The sequence below is a fragment of the Tachyglossus aculeatus genome, chromosome 6, assembly GCF_015852505.1.
Source record: "Tachyglossus aculeatus isolate mTacAcu1 chromosome 6, mTacAcu1.pri, whole genome shotgun sequence".
Classification (NCBI taxonomy): domain Eukaryota; kingdom Metazoa; phylum Chordata; class Mammalia; order Monotremata; family Tachyglossidae; genus Tachyglossus; species Tachyglossus aculeatus.
In genome coordinates, this window is record NC_052071.1 from 36,781,258 (window position 1) to 36,804,909 (window position 23,652).

The 23,652-nt window shown below is 50.6% G+C and overlaps 1 protein-coding gene across 2 annotated transcripts in view; it reads right to left on the reverse strand.

Annotated features, from left to right (window-relative positions):
- LOC119930118 (protein Wnt-7b-like) overlaps positions 1 to 23,652 on the reverse strand; it is a 50,426-nt gene that overhangs the window by 22,187 nt on the left and 4,587 nt on the right. The window contains exons 4-13 of one of the 2 annotated variants that reach the window (XM_038748606.1): positions 21,299 to 21,444; positions 17,756 to 19,319; positions 16,784 to 16,952; positions 14,615 to 14,874; positions 12,692 to 12,825; positions 11,362 to 11,584; positions 9,926 to 10,061; positions 8,384 to 8,628; positions 5,983 to 6,113; positions 3,132 to 3,684 (exon numbers count right to left, since the gene is read on the reverse strand). In XM_038748606.1, the coding sequence (XP_038604534.1) occupies positions 3,403 to 3,684; positions 5,983 to 6,113; positions 8,384 to 8,628; positions 9,926 to 10,061; positions 11,362 to 11,584; positions 12,692 to 12,825; positions 14,615 to 14,874; positions 16,784 to 16,952; positions 17,756 to 19,319; positions 21,299 to 21,444 (3,290 nt within the window). In that variant the 3' untranslated portion in view covers positions 3,132 to 3,402. Of the gene's footprint in view, positions 1 to 3,131; positions 3,685 to 5,982; positions 6,114 to 8,383; positions 8,629 to 9,925; positions 10,062 to 11,361; positions 11,585 to 12,691; positions 12,826 to 14,614; positions 14,875 to 16,783; positions 16,953 to 17,755; positions 19,320 to 21,298; positions 21,445 to 23,652 lie in introns of those variants that run through there. The other variant, XM_038748608.1, reaches the window with a different exon arrangement.

The window sequence follows — 23,652 nt, forward strand, 5'->3', positions numbered from 1 at the left end:
ACCCAGGGCCTGTGATGACTGCAGCCCCTTGTCCAAGACTGAACTCCTTGTCTTCCCTCCCAAACCCTGCCCTCTCCCTGACTTTCCCATCACTGTTGACGGCACTACCATCCTTCCCGTCTCACAAGCCTGCAACCTTGGTGTCATCCTCGACTCCGCTCTCTCATTCACCCCTCAAACCCAAGCCGTCACCAAAACCTGCTGGTCTCAGCTCCGTAACATTGCCAAGATCTGCCCTTTCCTCTCCATCCATACCGCTACCCTGCTCGTTCAAGCTCTCATCCTATCCCGTCTGGACTACTGCATCAGCCTTCTCTCTGATCTCCCATCCTTGTGTCTCTCCCCACTTCAATCCATACTTCATCATTATCAATCGTATTTATTGAGCGCTTACTGCATGCAGAGCACTGTACTGAGCGCTTGGGAAGTCCAAGTTGGCAACATATAGAGACAGTCCCTACCCAACAGTGGGCTCACAGTCTAAAAGGGGGAGACAGACAACAAAACCAAACATACTAACAAAATAAAATAAATAGAATAGATATGTACAAGTAAAATACATAAATAGAGTAATAAATATGTACAAACACATATACATATTTACAGTATATGCATACTTCATGCTGCTGCCCTGATTGTCTTTGTCCAGAAACGCTCTGGGCATGTTACTCCCCTCCTCAAAAATCTCCAGTGGCTACCAATCAATCTGCGCATCAGGCAGAAACTCCTCACCCTGGGCTTCAAGGCTGTCCATCCCCTCGCCCCCTCCTACCTCCCCTCCCTTCTCTCCTTCTCCAGCCCAGCCCGCACCCTCCGCTCCTCTGCTGCTAATCTCCTCCCCGTACCTCGTTCTCGCCTGTCCCGCCATTGACCCCCGGCCCACGTCATCCCCCGGGCCTGGAATGTCCTCCCTCTGCCCATCCGCCAAGCTAGCTCTCTTCCTCCCTTCAAGGCCCTACTGAGAGCTCACCTCCTCCAGGAGGCCTTCCCAGACTGAGCCCCTTCCTTCCTCTCCCCCTCGTCCCCCTCTCCATCCCATCTTACCTCCTTCCCTTCCCCACAGCACCTGTATATATGTATATATGCTTGTACACATTTATTACTCTATTTATTTTACTTGTACATATCTATTCTATTTATTTTATTTTCTTAGTATGTTTGGTTTTGTTCTCTGTCTCCCCCTTTTAGACTGTGAGCCCACTGTTGGGTAGACACTGTCTCTATATGTTGCCAACTTGTACTTTCCAAGCGCTTAGTATAGTGCTCTGCACACAGTAAGCGCTAAATATGATTGATTGCTTGACTGCAGCCCCTTAGCTGGGGCCTACAGGTCTCCCCAAATACATCCCCTGCCCCCGCCTCCGTCGTCACCTGGACTACACTTTGCTGCTGTAGCCGTCCACGGGGCTCCTGCTCAGCGGCTGCGGGTGCGATTGATCCGTCTTTCCACCAGCGGTCCCAGTTATGTCCCATTCATGGCTTGGGAAGCGCGGAAGGGGATGGGGCATGCACAGTACCTTGTGGTGGCAGGGGGAGGGAGTGGGGAATGGGGTGGGGATCCAGAGGAGCGACTGGGTTGAAGCCAGGGGAAAAACTGTCCGGGAACCAATTCCTCACCTCTGGACTAAGAATCCAGCTCTCCTGGCCCAACGCCCCGGATTTACTTCCTCTTGTCTCTCTCCACTCCCCTCTGCTTCATTCTCTTTGAAATTCCCGACGCTGGTCCGTGCTCACTCTCATTGTGCTGTTTCTCTCCCCTCCCTTTGGGATTTTTGTTCTTGAAAGATCCAAATCCAGCCCCACACAGAGAGATCTTCAAATGCTTCCAAGTCATTTACAGCTGCTAACCTCTGGCCCCCACAAAGGGATGCTCCGGTTCCTTTCGGGGTAGGGAGCTCACCAAGTGCTCCCCACATCCTGTGGAGCTGAGATCAATTTCCTTAGGACGCAGTGGTCCCAGAGCTGGGACAGAATGGGCGGGAGACTAGGTTGGAAGCCCCGAGTGGGGAGATTGTTTGTTAATCCAAGCACATATTTTATCCATCCTCCGTTACCATATTAGCCTCCTTAATGACTCCCTACCTCCTATCTCTCCCCACTCCAGTCCATACTTCACTCTGCTGCCTGGATTATTTTTCTACAAAAACATCCAGGCTATGTTTCCCCGGGACTCCTTAAGAACCCCCGGTCATTGCCCATCCACCTCCGCAACAAACAGAAACTCCTTACCACCGATTTTAAAACGTTTAATCACCTTGGCTCTTCCTACCTCACCTTGCTAACTCTCCTACTACGACCCAGACCGCATGCTCCGCTCCTCTAAAGCCAACCTTCTCACTATACCTCGATTTCATCTATCTCGCTGCCGTCCCCTCGCCCCCGTCCTGCCTCTGGCCTGGAATCCCTTCCCTCTTCATATTCATTCATTCAATCGTATTTACTGAGCGCTTACTATGTGCAGAGCACTGTACTAAGCGCTTGGGAACTACAAGTTGGCAACATATCCAGCAGACAATTACTCTCCCCACCTTCAAAGCCTTATTGAAGGCACATCTCTTCCAAGAAGCTTTTCCTAAGTCCTCTTTCCTCTTCTCTCACTCCCTTCTGCGCCGCCTTGACTTGCACCCTTTATTCAACCCCTCTCCAAGCCCCACAGCAGATATGTACCTACCTGTAATTTTAGTTATTTATATTAATGTCCGTCTCCCCTGTAAACTTGTTGAGGGCAGGGAATGTGTCTGTTTTATTGTTATTTTGTATTCTTCCAAGCACTCAGTACGGTACCCTGCACACAGAAAGTGCTCAATAATTTTGACTGAGTGACTGACTGACTCGGGATCCGCTACTGATGGGAGAGCCTTCTGACTTGCCGAGGATGAGGGGGAAGGACCGAGTTGAGAGAAGTTATATTAATGTCTGTCTCCCCTGTAAACTTGTTGTGGGCAGGGAATGTCTGTTATTTTGGACTCTTCCAAGCGCTCAGTACGATACTCTGCACACAGAAAGCGCTCAGTAATTACGACTGAGTGACTGACTGACTCGGGATCCGCTACTGACGGGAGAGCCTTCTGACTTGCCGAGGATGAGGAGGAAGGACTGAGTTGAGCTGAGAGAAGGGAGTAAGGAGGTAGAAGACAGGCAGGGCTCTAAGGCACTGACTGTTTATTGTTTTGACGGGGAGGGATGTAGGAAGGGTGGCAGGGAGGGACTGTGGGGAGGGAGGTCAAACCAGGAAAGTAGAAAAGGTTTTTTTCTCCCCCATCCTTCGCACTGCTGTCCCAGGCTCTCTGGGTGACACGGGCCCTCCCCCCGACCAGTTCAACACTACCAGCTCCCCAGTGTGCGCTGGTCTTGCCAGTTTGTCGCCTCCTCAGAGGCTCTAGCTGGGTGAGACAGTAGGCGTCAGGGTGGGAAAAGTAACTGGGAAAAGTAACCAAGCCCCGTGACTGTCCCTAGCAGCAAGGGCAGAATGAGCTGGGCCCGAGGGACCCAGGAGCTAAACATCGTGGAGGAAGCGGCTTTAGAGAAGGTAATGGGCCGGCCGGCCTGAGCGGCGGTCAGTTCCATCCAGCGCAAGAATGGAATGATGTTGGTGGAGAAGTAGGACGGTCCCACGATGCCGGTCTGGGCCCAACTACCATTAGCTGCTCCCAGCCTGCACAGCAAGGCACCACCTGAACTCACCTGAAATACACGAAACAAGGGTCACCTGTTGGGGGAGGGGGGCCAGGGAGAGTGTCACCTGTTGGCCCCAGCCCAGGGAGAGGATCATTTCAGCTCCGCAACATTGCCAAGATCCGCCCTTTCCTCTCCATCCATACCGCTACCCTGCTCGTTCAAGCTCTCATCCTATCCCGTCTGGACTACTGCATCAGCCTTCTCTCTGATCTCCCATCCTCGTGTCTCTCCCCACTTCAATCCATACTTCATGCCGCTGCCCGGATTATCTCTGTCCAAAAACGCTCTGGGCATATTACTCCCCTCCTCAAAAATCTCCAGTGGCTACCAATCAATCTACGCATCAGGCAGAAACTCCTCACCCTGGGCTTCAAGGCTGTCCATCCCCTCTCCCCCTCCTACCTCACCTCCCTTCTCTCCTTCTACTGCCCAGCCTGCAACCTCCGCTCCTCCGCCACTAATCTCCTCACTGTACCTCGTTCTCGCCTCTCCCGCCGTCGACCCCCGGCCCACGTCCTCCCCCGGGCCCGGAATGCCCTCCCTCTGCCCATCCGCCAAGCTAGCTCTCTTCCTCCCTTCAAGGCCCTACTGAGAGCTCACCTCCTCCAGGAGGCCTTCCCACACTGAGCCCCTTCCTTCGTCTCCCCCTCGTCCCCCTCTCCATCCCCCCATCTTACCTCCTTCCCTTCCCCACAGCACCTGTATATATGTATATATGTTTGTACATATTTATTACTCTATTCATTTATTTTACTTGTACCTAGCTATTCTATTTATTTTATTTTGTTAGTATGTTTGGTTTTGTTCTCTGTCTCCCCCTTTTAGACTGTGAGCCCACTGTTGGGTAGGGACTGTCTCTATATGTTGCCAACTTGTACTTCCCAAGCGCTTAGTACAGTGCTCTGCACACAGTAAGCGCTCAATAAATACGATTGATGATGATTTTGACGGCCTGAGGCTGGTGTTTGGGGAATTGGGGTTGGCCCGGGTGGACGCCGGCTTTAATTTGAGCCACAGAAAATTGGAGAACATGGGAACGACGGAAAGCATCAAGCAAGTCAGGCCCTGTCTGGCTTCTGTAACGAAGCAGCATGGCCTAAGGGATACAGCCCGAGCCTGGGTGTCAGAGGGACCTGGGTTCCAATACTGGCACCGCCGCTTGTCTGCTGTGTGACCTTGGGCAAGTCATTCTGCTTTTCTGGGCCTCAGTTACCTCCTCTTTAAGATGGGGACTGAGACTGTGAGCGCCGTGTGGTCCACCTTAGTTTGCTTGTATCCACCCCAGAGCTTAGAACGGGGCCTGGCACATAATAAGCGCTTAAAAATACCACTGTTGTTATTATTATTATCATTATGATTAATAATAGTGGGGAAGCAGCATGGTCTAGTGGATAGAGCATGAGCCCGGGCGTCAGAAGGACCCCGGTTCTAATTCTGGCTCTGCCCCTCATCTGCTGTGTGACGTTGGGCGAGTCACTTAACTTCTCCATGCCCCGGTTACCTCATCTGTAAAATGAGGATTAAGATTGTGAGCCTCATGCGGCACAGGGGCTGTGTCCAACCTGATCAGCTTGTACCTCCCCCAGAGCTTAGTAAAATGCCTGGCATGTAGTAAGCACTTAGGAGAAGCAGCATGGCTCAGTGGAAAGAGCACGGGTTTCGGAGTCAGAGGTCATGGGTTCAAATCCCGGCTCTGCAAATTGTCAGCTGGGTGACTTTGGGCAAGTCACTTCACTTCTCTGGGCCTCAGTTACCTCATCTGGAAAATGGGGATTAAGACTGTGAGCCCCCCGTGGGACAACCTGATCACCTTGTAACCTCCCCAGCGCTTAGAACAGTGCTTTGAACATAGTAAGCGCTTAATAAATGCCATTATTATTATTATTATTAACAAATACCATAAAAAAATGGGGAAAAATCAGAGCACCTGGGTTCTACTGTGAGTCCTGCAAAGCCTCAGAGTGCCCGCTGGTGATGGAGGTTCTGAATGGGAGTTCAAGTGGTTTGGGGTGGGCCATATCTGAGGGCTCTTTAAGCGTTTTGGGTGTCGTGAGTTGATAAACCTCAAACCTAGTGAACGTTCCTTGCTTTGGCACCTCGCCTTGACAACTAGGCCCACGTGAGGACGGCCTTAGAACCCCCCCTCCCCGCCAAAATTCCCAATCTCCACAGAGGTAGGGAGAGTTAAGATGAGGGAAGCCCCGCTTATGCGTCTGCTTACTCACTGACCTTAAAAGCCCCAAGCAAAGGACGGGACCGATAACCTCCGTTAACGGAACCCTTGCTACCCTTAAAGCATCTTACCTTTGCCGCAGGGAGGTTTGACCGTTTAGGAACAACGCAGAGGACAGAATTGGGTTCCTGGTAGAATTCCGAGCAGGAAGAGTCATTCAGTAACCGCACCTGGAACATCTTGGGGAACCCTTCGGCCTCTCCTGCCAAAATGAGCACGAGCAAAACGAGCATGACAGTTAAGCTCTTTCATGACTCTCGGGCAACAGACACGCATTGTATGTGATCACGTCCCTCAACATCAGTAGTGGACTGACAACTAAGGCACTTGGCCTTCTTAATCCTGACCTGAATCACTTTTTTCTCAACCCTGGGTAGAATATTCACTTTCATACATTTTCTCTCTCTCTCTCTCCCTTTCTCTGTTTTCTCCATTAAGATGAATCCTCCGCCGCCTTCCCGTCATCGGCGGGTGACACTTTGTGTGCAGCTCAAAGTCCCCAACTGTGCAAGAGGAGGTAGGGATTTGTCCTATACCAACCTAACTTGACCAGAGCTTCTTTTCCTAACCCACGAAGCATTTACATTCAGGTTCAGCACAGAATAACTGTCTTGGCTGAAAGTTTGGTTTAACCTTACCTGATTTATACACTAAGCCGCTCGAGGGCATTGTACATACACTTGTACAATGTCAATCAATGATTAACGGAGAAGCAGCGTGGCTCAGTGGAAAAAGCCCGGGCTTTGGAGTCAGAGGTCATGAGTTCAAATCCCGACTCCGCCAGTTGTCAACTGTGTGACTTTGGGCCAGTCACTTAACTTCTCTGGGCCTCAGCGACCTCATCCGTAAAATGGGGATTAAAACTGTGAGTCCTCCCTGGGACAACCTGATCACCTTGTAACCTCCCCAGCACTTAGAACAGTGCTTTGCACATAGTAAGCGCTTGATAAATGCCATCATTATTATTATTATTAATGATGAACAAAAGTCTCAGACATCACTAGACCCTCCCTCTGCCTTTTTCTTTAAGCTTCACTAGATTCCAGAACTCAAAACATCACTTCTACTGTCTTCTATTCCTTACCTGAAGGGCAGTGCCATACCCTTATTCTGCATGTGGGACCACCCTTTGTGTGTAACTTGGCCATCTGGACATCCATTCCCTTGTTCTAACCACCAGACCTGTTCAATGAATCCTATTTAAAGAGGTGGATTCTCCAGCAGGGTTTTCTTCTTAGGCCCTTCCTTGTACAGCCCCATAGACGCATCTTCGAGGCAGCTTATATTTGATCCAAAGGACAATGATAAGTCACTGGGTACCAGGGGATACCAGGGTATCATGGACAAAGAACAAGGCAAGGAAGATAATTCTCGTGGCAGGATGCAAGACGTTTTAGAGTTGACAAAAGTTGGAGGCTGGAAAGCCATCATGAGGCTTATGGTAACTGGCCAATAAAATGATCAAGGCCTGAACTAGAGGGTCGGTGGTGGAAACAGAGAGAGGAAAGGGCAGATTTTAGTGAATGTATGGAAGAAAAAGAGCATCGGCCTTGGCGACTGATTTAATTTTGGGGCAAAAGAGAGGCTTCAGAGATTACCCCTTCCTTCCTCTCCCCCTCGTCCCCCTCTCCATCCACCCCATCTTACCTCCTTCCCTTCCCCACAGCACCTGTATATATGTATATATGTTTGTACATTTTTTTTTACTCTATTTATTTATTTATTTATTTTATTTGTACATATCTATTCTATTTATTTTATTTTGTTAGTATGTTTGGTTTTGTTCTCTGTCTCCCCCTTTTAGACTGTGAGCCCACTGTTGGGTAGGGACTGTCTCTATATGTTGCCAATTTGTACTTCCCAAGCGCTTAGTACAGTGCTCTGCACATAGTAAGCGCTCAATAAATACGATTGATGATGATGATTACCTCGTTGCTGTTTATGGTGTTTGTTTGGCGCTTACTGTAAGAGAAACACTGTACTAAGTGGTGGGGTACTACCTCAATGATCTCCCGAAGTTTCAAGGGTTGGGAGATAAGAATAATTCTGGTACTGGCCCAGAGACTTGTTGGGTGTAGAGAAGGCAAAGAATTCTGTCTTCAACATGCTGTCTTCAGTATACTTAAGGTGGTGACAGGACCATCCATTTAGAAAGGTCCTAAAGATGTGTCGAGGGCAGGCTGTGGCAGCTTTCAACTTTGATTCTTTTCTCCTATTCAGAAGAGGGTTCCGCGAGCAAAATTTGGCCATGCGATTACTCAGCTTTCCTGCTTCCTTCCTCCTTCTGCCTAGGGTCAGTCCAATTTGTTCTTCCCAAGCGCTTAGTACAGTGCTCTGCACACAGTAAGCGCTCAATAAATACGATTGATTGATGAAAGGTGCAAGTCCCAGACCTGGGCTGGAATGGAATCACTCTTCTAACCACAGGGAACCCAACGGCATCTGGGTCTCCTCCGGACTCGTGCTCCTCACCTGGTTTGAGGACCCGGGGTCCCGAGAACCAGCACTCATCCCCATCGTTCCTGGTCCACCGGCGCCTTATGGGTGCGAAGGACTGGCCGCCCGTGATGGGGCCCCGAAGGAGGACCAGGGCCAGGTTGTTGCTGGGGCTGTTGGAGAAATAATCGTCGTGCAGGAAGATGTTGGCAACTCGGATGACTCGCAAGGAGGAGCCGTGCTGGTCCAGGCCCAGAAACACAGCCGTGTTCTCTGGCTTCCTGCAGAGGCGAGAGGGGACAGACGTCGTTTTCACACGTGAGAGAGGCTGCTGAGTAGAGAGAGGGCGACTGGCTCTTGGCCCATCGGAAAGAGGATGGCTCTGGGAATCGGGAGACCTGGAATCTAGTCCTGGCAGGGGCTGCAGGGGCTCTGGTGACGGCTATGATGGTGAGAGGTTTCTGACTGAAAACGCACCTAGGGCCTTCCATGAAGGTAGTTAGGCCCGGGGGGAATCCCGAAAAACAGCTAGCTAATGTGGGCGGCGAAGACCCCAGAAGCTGCCTTCTGGATCACACGCTGTGGCCCGCTATGTTGCCGTCATAATGGGCCTTGCCCAGAAAAATACGTTGCCTGCAATTTGCAAAGTGCTGCCCCAAGGCCCATTTAGTCATCTGTTACACTCCGTGCCCCAGTGGGAGCACGACTGCTCGTTGAGGGCAGGGAATGTGTTTGCTTATTGTCATATTGTCCTCTCCCAAGTTCTTAGTACAGTGCTCTGCACATAGTAAGTGATCAGTAAATACGACTGAATGAATGGCAGGGTACAGAGAGGGCAAGTAGTGACGGGTAAACCGCAATTGTCCTCCAGCAAGTCCTCCAGGGAAGCGCTTGGGGCTGAAGTCTAAGGACTGACATTCGCCCCACCGTCGTTCTTCAGGGAGACTCCCCCAGCCAGCGGGTGCAGCGCTAAGGAAAGCACGAGGAAGGGGCTGGGCTAGGCTTTTCCAAGATCTTGGAACTAATCCCTCAAATCTAGAGGACTCTGCCTGGATACGGGTCCGCCAGTGGGTCATGATTTTAGGAGCTTTGCATTTCCCGTCAGGGAATTCTTAGCCCAATATTCCGGGCTGCTGAGTTGTCCCTCAGCCGAAAGCACAACCTCCTGGCATGCCCTGAAGGAAACCCATTATAGGTTGAGCCAGGTTTGCCTAGGAAATCCGATGGGTTCATTACGGGTGTCTGATGACTGGGCTCTTTCTATTCTGGCTGCAGTGATAAAGGATTGAGTTGCCATGCTAGCCAAGCGGGACACAGAGGCAAATGTGTCTGTGCTTCCTAGAAAGTCCCCTTCAGGGGCTCTTCCCAAGGGAGGACAGGGGTTCCCTCAGGGCCCAGCCCATGGCAATAAACGCCAGACCACTGAGCGAAATAAATGGCACCTCTGCTGTACGCCCCAGTGGTCACGGAAGCAAAAAAATCACCTCTTATCAGTCTCCCACCAGGGATGGTCCGACTGTCGGAGGGCAAAAGTGCCGGGGCTGAGGGGGCACGAAGAGAGCAGGCTGCACTACTCACATATTTCTGACACAGTCGGCAGTGGTCAGCACCCAGGAGTTATTCAGGAGTGAGCCGCCACAGATCTGGCTGCCGCACGTAACGATCAAGGCCTGCCACGGCATGGCAAATTTCACGGAGATTCGGTTCACGAGGGCTGCGGGGGGCAAAAGAGGAAAGGCAGGGTGTCAGGCTCCCTGGGCAGCACAATTCGACCCCCCTGCCTTTCTATCTCCCACTTTCCGCTCAGAAAGCCTTCGGCCAGTTTCTCCTCTTGTCGAGCCCCTGGAATTCTCCCTTCTTGACTCCGCCGCTAAAGGATGGAAGACGTTTTGAGAGGGGAGATGTTTATTCCACCAAGTCTTCCCCCGATACACTGTGGGAAATTTGGGACTTGCAGTCCAGAGGGGCTTGTTAAATAATAATAATGATGGCATTTGTTAAGCGCTTATTATGTGCAAAGCACTGTTCTAAGCGCTGATTAAACCAAGGGGATTGGGAAGAAGGGCCACTCCAATGAGTGCACTAGACTGCAAACTGCTTCTGAGCGGGGAACAAATACCTGTTCCTAATAAACAAATCTATTAGGTGCGTAAAAGGTTGGAAGGGGCTTAGAAGCTTCTAGGGGAGGCAGGCAGATACAAATTCCGAACATACAATAGGAACAAGAGTTGGCGCAGAGCTACGAGTGAGAAAAATAGAGCGAGTCCCCCAAATAAATTAAATAAACCTACAGAGACCCTAGCACTAATCAATCAATCAATCGTATTTATTGAGCGCTTCCTGTGTGCAGAGCACTGTACTAAGCTCTTGGGAAGTACAAGATGGCAACATATAGAGACGGTCCCTACCCAACAGTGGGCTCACAGTCTAAAAGGGGGAGACAGGGAACAAAACCAAACATACTAACAAAATAAAATAAATAGGATATGTAAAATAAATAAATAAATATAAATAAATAGATAGATAGATAGATAGATAGATAGATTCCCAGACTGAGCCCCTTCCTTCCTCTCCCCCTCGCCCCCATCTCCATCCCCCCATCTTACCTCCTTCCCTTCCCCACAGCACCTGTATATATGTATATATGGTTGTACATATTTATTACTCTATCTATCTATTTATTTATTTATTTTACTTGTACATTTCTATCCTATTTATTTTATTTTGTTGGTATGTTTGGTTCTGTTCTCTGTCTCCCCCTTTTAGACTGTGAGCCCACTGTTGGGTAGGGACTGTCTCTATGTGTTGCCAATTTGTACTTCCCAAGCGCTTAGTACAGTGCTCTGCACATAGTAAGCGCTCAATTAATACGATTGATTGATTGATTGATCGATTGATTGAGATAGATAGATAGATAGATAGAGTAATAAACATGACAGGCTTCCGGTTATCTCTGTTCGTCTCCCTGTGAGTCCCCCATTACTCTAGGCCTCGGCCGTTTCCCCCAAACTCACTCCGTGGGTGCGGCAGGGAGACGAGGAGGGAGGTGTCAGTCTGAGCCCCCCAGGGAGCATGGGGGTCATCCTGAGTGACACTTTCTAGCCACGACAAGTAAGGGGCTATCCGAATGAAGACATACGGCTTCACGCAGTGCTCGTCAAAGTTGCTGAGCACCCCCACCTGTACCCACACTTCTTTCTGCTTCTCTTTGCAGAGCAGGGGTGCTCCCAGGTCTCCCTGCAAGAAAAAGACGGTCGGGAGGGAAGAAAGAGGGACGGGGTTAGGTCCTTGCCACCGGCAGAGAGCTGTGCTCTCCCAAGGCATCCCCGCCGGGCCGTGTAACTCTTATTTCAGCCTCTCCAACCCCGAGTTTAGCGAAGGACCCGCTGTCTTCGTGGTCTACGACAACGCCGGGACAGGGCCAGCTCGCCCGCTGGTTTGCTTCAGATCGTGGGTCAGATACAAGCCCCGGCTAGAATTGCAGCCACCGCGGTTAGGCGGCTCCGAGCCAGCTGCAGTTATATCCTGCCACCCCCTGCGTGAATGCACCTGCAGCACCAACAGAGCCGGTCAGGGGCGGTTCGAAGTCATAATAATAATAATAATGGCATTTATTAAGCGCTTACTATGTGCCAAGCACTGTTCTAAGCGCTGGGGAGGTTACAAGGTGATCAGTTGTCCCACGGGGGGCTCACAGTGTGGGGAAGCAGCGTGGCTCAGTGGGAAGAGCCCGGGCTTTGGAGTCAGAGGTCAGGCGTTCAAATCCCGGCTCCGCCACTTGTCAGCTGTGTGACTTCGGGCAAGTCACTTCACTTCTCTGGGCCTCAGTTCCCTCATCTGTCAAAAGGGGATGAAGACTGGGAGCCCCCCGTGGGACAACCTGATCACCTTGTAACCTCCCTAGCACTTAGAACAGTGCTCTGCACGTAGTAAGTGCTTAATAAATGCTATCATCATCAGTCTTCATCCCCATTTTACTGATGAGGTAACTGACGCCCAGAGAAGTGAATTGCCCAAAATCACACAGCTGACAATTGGTGGAGCCGGGATTTGAACCCATGACCTCTGACTTCAAAGCCCGGGCTCTTCCCACTGAGCCACGTTGACAGCACAGCCGTGTCCACGCTTTACCCGGCCCCCTTCCCACCATATAAGTTTATGCCCAGCCATAGTAACTGCCCGGCCCTCGTGTGTGGGACTCGAGTTGGCCCGCTGGCAACGTGCCTCACCCCGATCCCTGCCAGTCTGGCAGGGGGGTTTCCGGTGCCCACGGGGGAGCTGACTTCCTCCGGAGCAGGGAAGGGGCCCTCCCCACCCACCCCCCCGACTCTCCCGAGCCATCACCTGGCATCTTGCCTTGCCTACTGCCTTCTCTGCCGCGATACAGAAGGTGAATTCATTGAGCTTGGGCCAGAACCGCGAGCAGACGCTGAGACGGAGCATGCTGAGCTGACGTTTCTGGAGTGCTACAGGCCCCCCTGGGAGAAGTGGGCAGAGCTTTTGAGAATGGGGCAGGGGAGGGGAATCAATCAATCAATCAATCGATCGTATTTATTGAGAGCTCACTGTGTGCAGAGCACTGTACTAAGCGCTTGGGAAGTCCAGGTTGGCAACATATAGAGACGGTCCCTACCCAACAGTGGGCTCACAGTCTAGAAGGGGGAGACAGAGAACAAATCAATCAATCAATCAATCAATCGTATTTATTGAGCGCTCACCGTGTGCAGAGCGCTGTACTAAGCGCTTGGGAAGTCCAAGTTGGCAACATATAGAGATGGTCCCTACCCAACAGTGGGCTCACAGTCTAGAAGGGGGAGACAGAGAACAAATCAATCAATCAATCAATCGCATTTATTGAGTGCTTACTGTGTGCAGAGCACTGTACTAAGCGCTTGGGAAGTCCAAGTTGGCAACATATAGAGACGGTCCCTATCCAACAGTGGGCTCACAGTCTAGAAGGGGGAGACAGAGAACAAATCAATCAATCGTATTCATTGAGCGCTTCCTGTGTGCAGAGCACTGGACTAAGCGCTTGGGAAGTCCAAGTTGGCAACATATAGAGACGGTCCCTACCCAACAGTGGGCTCACAGTCTAGAAGGGGGAGACAGAGAACAAATCAATCAATCAATCAATCGCATTTATTGAGCACTTACTGTGTGCAAAGCACTGTACTAAGTGCTTGGGAAGTCCAAGTTGGCAACGTATAGAGACGGTCCCTACCCAACAGTGGGCTCACAGGGGAAGGGAAAGCTTATCGGACCCTCCATGCCCACCCAAGGAGAGTCTCCTGGACTCTATCCAACCAAGTTCCGACCCTTCCGTGTGCTTCACTGAGGGTCCTTTATCACTACTCCTCCTGCAAAAAGCCTTCCTCCTTAAAGGAAAGCCCCCTCCTTCCTCTCCCCCCCCTCCATCCCCCCCCGCCTTACCTCCTTCCCCTCCCCACAGCACCTGTATATATGTATGTACGTATGTTTGTATGTATTTATTACTCTATTTATTTATTTATTTTATTTGTACATATTTATTCTATTTATTTTATTTTGTTAATATGTTTTGTTCTCTGTCTCCCCCTTCTAGACTGTGAGTTGGGTAGGGACCGTCTCTAGATGTTGCCAACTTGGACTTCCCAAGCGCTTAGTCCAGTGCTCTGCACACAGTAAGTGCTCAATACGATTGAATGAATGAATGAAAGGAGCCAGGACCCTCTAGACTGTGAGCTCGTTGTGAGCATCATCATCATCAATCGTATTTATTGAGTGCTTACTATGTGTGGAGCACTGTACTAAGCGCTTGGGAAGTACAAATTGGCAACATATAGAGACAGTCCCTACCCAACAGTGGGCTCACAGTCTAAAAGGGGGAGACAGAGAACAAAACCAAACATACTAACAAAATAAAATAAATAGAATAGATATATACAAGTTAAATAAATAGAGTAATAAATATGTACAAACATATATACATATATACAGGTGCTGTGGGGAAGGGAAGGAGGTAAGATGGGGGGATGGAGAGGGGGACGAGGGGGAGAGGAAGGAAGGGGCTCAGTCTGGGAAGGCCTCCTGGAGGAGGCGAGCTCTCAGTAGGGCCCTGAAGGGAGGAAGAGAGCTAGCTTGGCGGATGGGCAGAGGGAGGGCATTCCAGAGTGCGTCTGTTCTATTGTTGCAGCGTACTCTCCCAAGCGCTTAGTACAGTGTTCCGCCCACAGTAAGCGCTCAACAAAGACGATCGACTGCCCGACTGACGTCCTTCCCCAGGCTCACCCCTCATGAGACTCCAGCCGGGCAGGTAGCAGTCGGAGATTTTCAAATGTTTCTCCTGCTTCTCGCTGTCCTCCAGGCAGATGGGTAGGACCAGGGGCTGGAGGCGCAACGGCTGCTGCAAGAGGATGAGGCCTAGACCGACGGGCCCCTGCGGGCTGTGGTGATGGATCGCGTGGTGAATGCTCACCACCTGGGCTTGGACGTGATCCTGAAGGTTGACGACGCCCACCTGAGCTACGGCCAGGGCCTCCGAGTTCTTTCTGGAGATCGGGGACAGGGAAAGAAACGAAGGGCTTACTGCCTTACCACCATCACCTGATGTACATCAATCGATCAATCAATCAGTCGTATTTATTGAGCGCTTACTGTGTGCAGAGCACTGTGCTAAGCGCTTGGGAAGTCCAAGTTGGCAACACAGAGAGACGGTCCCTACCCAACAGCGGGCTCACAGTCTAAACTGAATTATTTATATTAATGTCTGTCTCCCCCTCTAGACTGTGAGCTTGTTGTGGGCAGGGGATGCTTCTGTTCATTGTTGGAGTGTGCTCTCTCAAGCACTTAGTACAGTGCTTTGCACACACTAAGCGCTCAATCAGTACAATCGAATGAATGACTGAATGCCTTAGCATCTTCCCATACCAGACCATGAGCCAGATTCCTTTTCATTCATTCATTCAATCGTATTTATTGAGCGCTTACTGTGTGCAGAGCACTGGACTAAGCGCTTGGGAAGTCCAAGTTGGCAACATCTAGAGACGGTCCCTACCCAACAGCGGGCTCACAGTCTAGAAGGGGGAGACAGAGAACAAAACCAAACATATTTACAAAATAAAATAGAATAAATATGTACAAGTAAAATAAATAGAGTAATAAATACGTACAAACATATTTACAGGTGCCGCGGGGAAGGGAAGGAGGTAAGGCTGGGGGGATGAAGAGGGGGAGGAAGGGGAGAGGAAGGAGGGGGCTCAGTGTGGGAAGGCCTCCTGGAGGAGGTGAGCCCTCAGTAGGGCCTTGAAGGCTTTGCTTCTTTCAAGGAGTCACAGTAGGATGTAAGCAATAGATTTCACGAGAGGAAAGTGGAAAAGAGAACAGCCTCAGGGAGCCTCTCTTACTTAGTGACTTCCAGTTTCATGAGGACAGGAAACACGTCCCCCCGCCCTACCTCCTTCCCCTCCCCACAGCCCCTGTATATATGTCTGTACAGATTTATTACTCTATTTATTTTACTTGTACATATTTACTATTCTATTTATTTTACTTTGTTAATATGTGCTGTTTTGTTGTCTGTCTCCCCCTTCTAGACTGTGAGCCCACTATTGGGTAGGGACCGTCTCTGTATGTACCTTGTACTTCCCAAGAGCTTAGTACAGTGCTCTGCACACAGTAAGCGCTCAATAAATACGATTGAATGAATGAATGAATGAATGTCTTTCAACTTGACGATGATGATGATGGTATTTGTTAAGCGCTTAATATGTGCAAAGCACTGTTCTAAGCGCTGGGGAGGTTACACGGTGATCAGGTTCTACTGGACTCTCCCAAGCACTTAGTACAGTGTTCTGCACATAGGGAGCGCTCAACAAATGACATGCAAATTCGAAGCGTTCCATATTTTTAGCCTTACTGAGAACTCACCTCCTCCAGGAGGCCTTCCCAGACTGAGCCCCCCTTTTCCTCTCCTCCTCCCCATCCCCCCGCCCTACCTCTTCCCCTCCCCACAGCACCAGTATATATGTTTGTACAGATTTATTACTCTATTTTACTTGTACATATGTACTATTCTATTTATTTTGTTAATGATAAATGCCAACTTGTACTTCCCAAGCGCTTAGTACAGTGCTCTGCACACAGTAAGCGCTCAATAAATACAATTGAATGAATGAATGAATCTAGCTTTATTCCTATTTATTCTGATGACTTGACACCTGTCCACATGTTTTGTTCTATTGTCTGTCTCCCCCTTCTAGACTGTGAGCCCGTTGTTGGGTAGGGACTATCTCTAAATGTTGCCAACTTGTGCTTTCCCAAGTGCTTAGTACTCTGCACACAGTAAGTGCTCAGTAAATACGACTGGATGAATGAATGAACAAATATCATTGATTGCTAAAGGCGACAGAGGCCACGGAAAAGTGAAGCCACCGGGCCCCAGATTGAAGATGGACTTACATTAAACTGGCACATTTGGCCGTGGTCAGAATCCACCATTCGTTCAGGATTGAGCCCGCGCAGAAGTGATAAAGGGTGAGCTGGATGGACGCCATCCAGGGGAACTCGCCCCTGTCTGCCTCCAAGCATCCTGAGCAGCGATGGGTAAAGCCTGGGCGCATTCCGCACTCTGTAAAGGGAGCACAGGAGAGTAGGTAAGGCCAGTGGGGACTTGTGGGGGGCATGGAGGGAGGCTGGGGGGAAGGAGTAGACAGAGAGAGGGAGGGCAAGTCTCACTGAGTCCAGATGAAGAAGGAAAAAAGGGCTGGGGCTTTGGCAGAAACTATCCCCAGGCACCTTCTCTACCCAGAAACAGGAGCCCTTGGTGGGAGAAACGCTCCCACCTTCGCTACCTAGAGAGTTGATTCAATTCGATCATCGTTGCCTTCGTCGGGTATTGGGTGCCCGCTATGTGCAGGGCACTTCACTAGGTCCCGAGAAGGTTTCCTCAAGGAACAGAAGATGGTCCTTGCCCCCTGAGGCGCTTACGACGCATTCATTCATTCATTCAATCGTATTTATTGAGCGCTTACTGTGTGCCGAGCTCTGTACTAAGCGCTTGGGAAGTACGAGTTGGCAACATATAGGGACGGTCCCTACCCAACAACGGGCTCACAGTCTAGAAGGGGGAGACGCACAACAAAACATGTAGACAGGTGATTGGCAGATGTCACAATCAGTGTAGAGTGTGAAACGGGCTCAATCACCACCCTATTTCCAACCCCCTCCACCCTGACTCAGTGTACCTCAGGGATCCAAGCTTATGAGCCGTCTCAAGGGCTCATCTCAGCCTCTCCTCCTGGGTAGGGTCAGAATCGGAACCCAGGCCCTCCAAAGGACGATTTAGGGAGCCCCTTCCTCCCTACCCTTCATTGCCTCCCCTCCTCTCTCTTGGTCACTGAGGGGACTCGGACGGTCCCAGGGGAAACTCACCAAAGGACTTCTTGATGGGCACGGCGGTTTGATAGAGGCTGAAGGCCCTTGTCTTGATCTTCCAGGCCAGGGCTAGCCTGCACTGGGCCAGGGTGGTCCCAGCCTTCTGTTTCTGTTGAAGCTGGTATAAGGGGGACAAACCGGCCTGGACGTTTTGACTGAAAGGTGCTGAGAAAGGAGAGTGATGATAGAATGCTGGCCCAACTTCAGAGATCCACGGGAAGTCCACGGGAGACAAGGGTCTGGTTTGGGGGGTGACCAAAAAGGACGGCTTCAGGGAGGAGTCCGGCTCCCTGAGAAAGGAACTGCCGTAAGAAAGGGCATCTGGCCCATAGAGAGGAGTGGGCCTCATCACCTGCTGGGGAAGCCTAGGAAAGGAGCGGGGATCAGGAGTGCTAAAGACTGGGGGAAAGGCGGGTAGGTCACCCAAGGTCTTGGGCTTAGCCGTGGGGAAAGAGGAGGCCACGTGAAAGTAGTCATCAGAGTAGACCGTAGGCTTGGCCAAACCCCCGGTCCACATATTGGACAGGGGACTTTCAGAAGGCAGGAGACGGGAAATAATCCTGGACGACGTCTCCGTACCGAAGGGGCTGGGAGAGGGCTGGGGGAAAGCCCCAGTGGATGACCCGGCCCCGGTAGGTTGTGCTCCCCCAGGGTGGATCGTCCAGGGCGAAATGGGTCTGCTGCTTGGACCGTGGACGTTAGCTTGGAGTCTGTAGGAAGTAGGTGCAGGAGGCCAGACTTTGGGGAAGTGGTATCGGGGGGTCACGGCTGTTGAGGCCAGAAGGGGTTCCACTGTTGGAGCCCTAGCGGGAGTCCAGCTGGCCAAGGGCGGTGCGATGATCTGGGCTGCTGAGGGTGTGGAGAGTACGGCCATTCCAGGGGCACGCGACGCCAACGGTGCCAGCCTCAGGGCAGTGACAGGAACCGGGGGTCTAGCCGAAGTCCACGGTTCACCTGACTGCGCTGGAAAGGTAACCAAAGAGCTGACTGGCTGCCCTCCAGATGGAGTCCAAAGCGCGGCCGCCTGATCCGTGGGGAGAACTGAGCGTACGACTGTCGGGCCGCTGAAGGGAGACCTGGCTCCTACTGTCTGGCCGACGAGGGGAGCCCAGTTCGTTACCATGGGCGAACTGTCACCAGAGGGCAGGTGGTTGGCTGGAAGGAAAGAAAGGCCGCCCCCGGGCTTGAGGAAAGACGAAGCTGGGGCATCCGTAGGCCCGGGGGTCGGAGGAGCCGGTGGCCCTGGACGGGAACGGCGGGTGACTTGAGAGACGTCCGGGTTTTCATTTCCCAATTGCCAAGGGTGCGTCGGCTGGAACGTGGAGGCCGGTTCCGAGGAGGAGCTAAGAGGGGAGTCTCCGGGGGTGGCTGGCTCCATTGGCGGGTGAGGGCTGCAGGGGAGGGGTGCGGCTGCCTTGACGTGCTGCCTCAGCCAGGAGGAATAGGGAGCGGTCCTGATGGAGAGGGTTGGGCTGTAGCAGCTCTCTGGGCTGGCGCCGATGAGGCCAACCAGCTCCCAGCGGCTCCCAAAGAGGCAGAGGACTGGGCTGCCCGGCTGCATCTGAACGGGGAGACCGACAGATTGGGAAGGTTACTGGAACTCTGCAAGGACGCTCTTTGAGGGAAGCAGCGTGGCTCAGTGGAAAGAGCCCGGGCTCTGGAGTCAGAGGTCATGGTTGGTTTTTTTTTTTTTTAATGGCATTTGTTAAGCGCTTACTATGTGCAAAGCACTGTTCTAAGCCCTGGGGGGATACAAGGTGATCAGGTTGTCCCGCGTGGGGCTCACAGTCATCATCCCCATTTTACAGAAGAGGGAACTGAGATTCCGAGAAGTGACTTGCCCAAGGTCACACAGCAGACATGCGGCGGAGCCGGGATTCAAACCCACGACCTCTGACTCCAAAGCCCGGGCTCTTTCCACTGAGCCACGCTGCAAATCTCACTCCGCTACTTGTCAGCTGGGTGACTCTGGGCAAGTCACTTCACTTCTCTGGGCCTCAGTTCCCTCGTCTGGAAAATGGGGATGAAGACTGTGAGCCCCCCGTGGGACACCCTGATCACTTGTAACCTCGCCAGCGCTTAGAACAGTGTTTTGCACATAGTAAGCGCTTAATAAATGCCATCATTATTATTATTGTTATTATTTTTCCTTGTTGTGGTTTTTGCTGAGCACTTACTGTGTGTGAGAACACTGCTTTAAAGCGCTGGGGTGGGTACGAGTTAATTAGGCCGCACACAGTCCGTGTCCCACATAAGGAAACTGAGGCCCAGAGAATCAATCGTATTTATTGAGCGCTTACTGTGTGCAGAGCACTGTACTAAGCGCTTGGGAAGTACAAGTTGGCAACATATAGAGACAGTCCCTACTCAACAGTGGGCTAACAAAATAAAATAAATAGAATAGATATGTACAAGTAAAATAAATAGAGTAATAAATATGTACAAACATATATACAGAGAAGTTAAGTGACTTGCCCAAGGTCACGCAGCAAGCAAGTGGCAGAGCAGGGATTAAAACCTTCTGATTCCCCGGCCCTTGCTCTCTCCACTAGGCCACACTGCCTCGGATTCAGCCGTCAGTCACCTTAGAGGGACAGAGGAGGTGGCATGAGAAGCAGCGTGGCTCAGTGGAAATCAATCAATCAATCAATCAATCAATCGTATTTATTAAGCGCTTACTGTGTGCAGAGCACTGTACTAAGCGCTTGGGATGTGCAAGTTGGCAACATATAGAGACAGTCCCTACCCAACAGTGGGCTCACAGTCTAGAAGGGGGAGACAGAGAACAAAACCAAACATACTAACAAAATAAAATAAATAGAATAGATAGGTACAAGTAAAATAGAGTAATAAATATGTACAAACATATATACATATATACAGGGGCTGTGGGGAAGGGAAGGAGGTAAGATGTGGGGGATGGAGAGGGGGCCGAGGGGGAGAGGAAGGAAGGGGCTCAGTCTGGGAAGGCCTCCCGGAGGAGGTGAGCTCTCAGTAGGGCCTTGAAGGGAGAACATGGAAAGAACATGGGCTTTGGAGTCGGAGGTCACGGGTTCAAATCCCGGCTCCGCCACTTGTCAGCTGGGTGACTTTGGGCAAGCCACTTCACTTCTCTGTGCCTCAGTCACCTCGTCTGTAAAATGGGGATGAAGACTGTGAGCCCCCCCCCGTGGGACAACCTGATCACCTTATAACCTCCCCAGAGCTTAGAACAGTGCTTTGCACATAGTAAGCGCTTAATAAATGCCATTATTATTATTATTATTATTATGTGCCATGTAATCCCTGGGAGTCGGGTCTGGGCAGGCCTGGGAATGCGGGGGGGAACCTGGGCTTAGGTTTCTCTGGCTCCTCGCAATTCTCCGTGAAAATCCCGGCCTCTCCCGGGGAAATGCTTAAATGAAGCTGCTTCTGCCCACCACCGCCCAGGGTCCAAGCTGTGGCCGGGGGCTCATCTCCTTTTGGCTAAAGGGTTGAGACCCCCGGACATCCCCTCCCCGTCAGGGCCTCTTCCACAGGGGAGGGGCAGGTCCCGCATACCTGGCAGTCGGACTTTTGATAGTCTCTGCTCTTGATGCAGAGACTTTTGTCCTCCTCCATACGGACCCCATGTCGGTGGCACGCCGAGGAACGCAGCAGCCTCACGGGGATCGTCGTGACCGCCTCACCCCGATTTCGCAGGTTATCTGAGGTGCAGAGACAGGGATCACAATCCCTTCCCCCCACCCTGTCTCTAGATGTTGCCAATCTGTACTTCCCAAGCGCTTAGTACAGTGCTCTGCACGTAGTCTTTTAGACTGTGAGCCCACTGTTGGGTAGGGACTGTCTCTATATGTTGCCAATTTGTACTTCCCAAGCGCTTCGTACAGTGCTCTGCACGTAGTCTTTTAGACTGTGAGCCCACTGTTGGGTAGGGACTGTCTCTATATGTTGCCAATTTGTACTTCCCAAGCGCTTAGTACAGTGCTCTGCACATAGTAAGCGCTCAATAAATACGATTGATTGATTGATTAGTAAGCGCTCAATAAATACGATTGATGATGATGATGATGATGACCTTCCCACACTAGCGGCTCTGAGGCCACAAACTCCCTGGCCACAAAGAGGGCAACCCACCACAAAGGATTCCCGCTGCATCCCAGACTCTTTGGCAGCCTAAAATGAGATTATTTCCCCACTTCACTTCCTTAGCACAGCCCTAGGATCAAAAGCAAAATAATGTACAAAGATTATTCCCTGGAGCTTTTTAAAAATGGTATTTGCTAAGCACTTACTATATAATTATTACTATTATTACGTGCCAGGCACCGTATTAAGTACCGGGCTAGATACGAGGTAATCAGGTTGGACTCAGCCCCTGCCCCACATGAGAAGCAGCGTGGCTCGGTGGAAAGAGCCCGGGCACCTGTATATATGTATATATGTTTGTACGTATTTATTATTCTATTTATTTATTTTATTTGTACATATTTATTCTATCTTGTTAATATGTTTTGTTTTGTCATCTGTCTCCCCCTTCTAGACTGTGAGCCCGCTGTTGGGTAGGGACCATCTCTATATGTTGCCAACTTGTCCTTCCCAAGCGCTTAGTACAGTGCTCTGCACACAGTAAGCGCTCAATAAATACGATTGAATGAATGAATGTACCGGGCACTGTTCCAAGCACTGCGGTAGATACAGAGTAATCAGATTGGACACAGTCCATGTCCCAAATGGAGCTTACAGTCTTAATCCCCATTTTACAGGTGAGGTAACTGAGGTACGGAGAAGTGAAGTGACTTACCCAAGGTCACACAGCAGAGAAGTGGAGGAGCTGGGGTTAGAACACAGGTCCTTGTGACACCCGGGCCCATGCCAACTTGTACTTCCCAAGCGCTTAGTACAGTGCTCTGCACACAGTAAGCGCTCAATAAATACGATTGATTGATTGATTGATTGATTGTATCCACTAGGCCATGAGCTTCTCTTCTTTCAGATGCTATTTTATCTTAATCATCACTCCCCTTTCCTTTTGCTCCACTAATTGTCAGCTGTGTGACTTTGGGCAAGTCACTTAACTTCCCTGTGCCTCAGCGACCTCATCTGTAAAATGGGAATTGACTGTGAGCCCCCCGTGGGACAACCTGATCACCTTGTAACCTCCCCAGCGCTTAGAACAGTGCTTTGCACATAGTAAGCGCTTAATAAATGCCATTATTATTATTATTTTGCTCCTCAGTTCTGGCCTCCTACCACAGATGCAAGTGCCCCGCATATGGCCCTGCATATTAAATTGTACTTTCCACGTGCTTAGTAAAGTGCTCTGCGTTCATTCATCCAGTCGTATTGATTGAGCGCTTACTGCGTGCAGAGCACTGGACTAAGCGCTTGGGAAGTCCAAGTTGGCAACGTATAGAGACGGTCCCTACCCAACAGCGGGCTCACAGTCTAGAAAGGGGAGACGGACGACAAAATGAAACATATTAACAAAATAAAATGAATAGAATAAATATGTACAAATAAAATAAATAAATAAATAGATCTCTCAGGGACCCAAAGATACCCACCCACCTCCTCGCCCATTCATTCATTCATTCATTCATCCAATCGTATTTATTGAGCGCTTACTGCGTGCAGAGCACTGGACTAAGCGCTTGGGAAGTCCAAGTTGGCAACATCCAGAGACGGTCCCTACCCAACAACGGGCTCACAGTTTAGAAGGGGGAGACGGACGACAAAACGAAACATGTGGTCAGGTGTCAAGTCATCAGAATAAATCGAAGTAAAGCTAGATGCACATCATTGACAAAATAAATGGAATAGTAAATATGTACAAGTAAAATAAATAGAGTAATAAATCTGTACAAACATATATACAGGTGCTGTGGGGAGGGGAAGGAGGTAAGGCTGGGGGG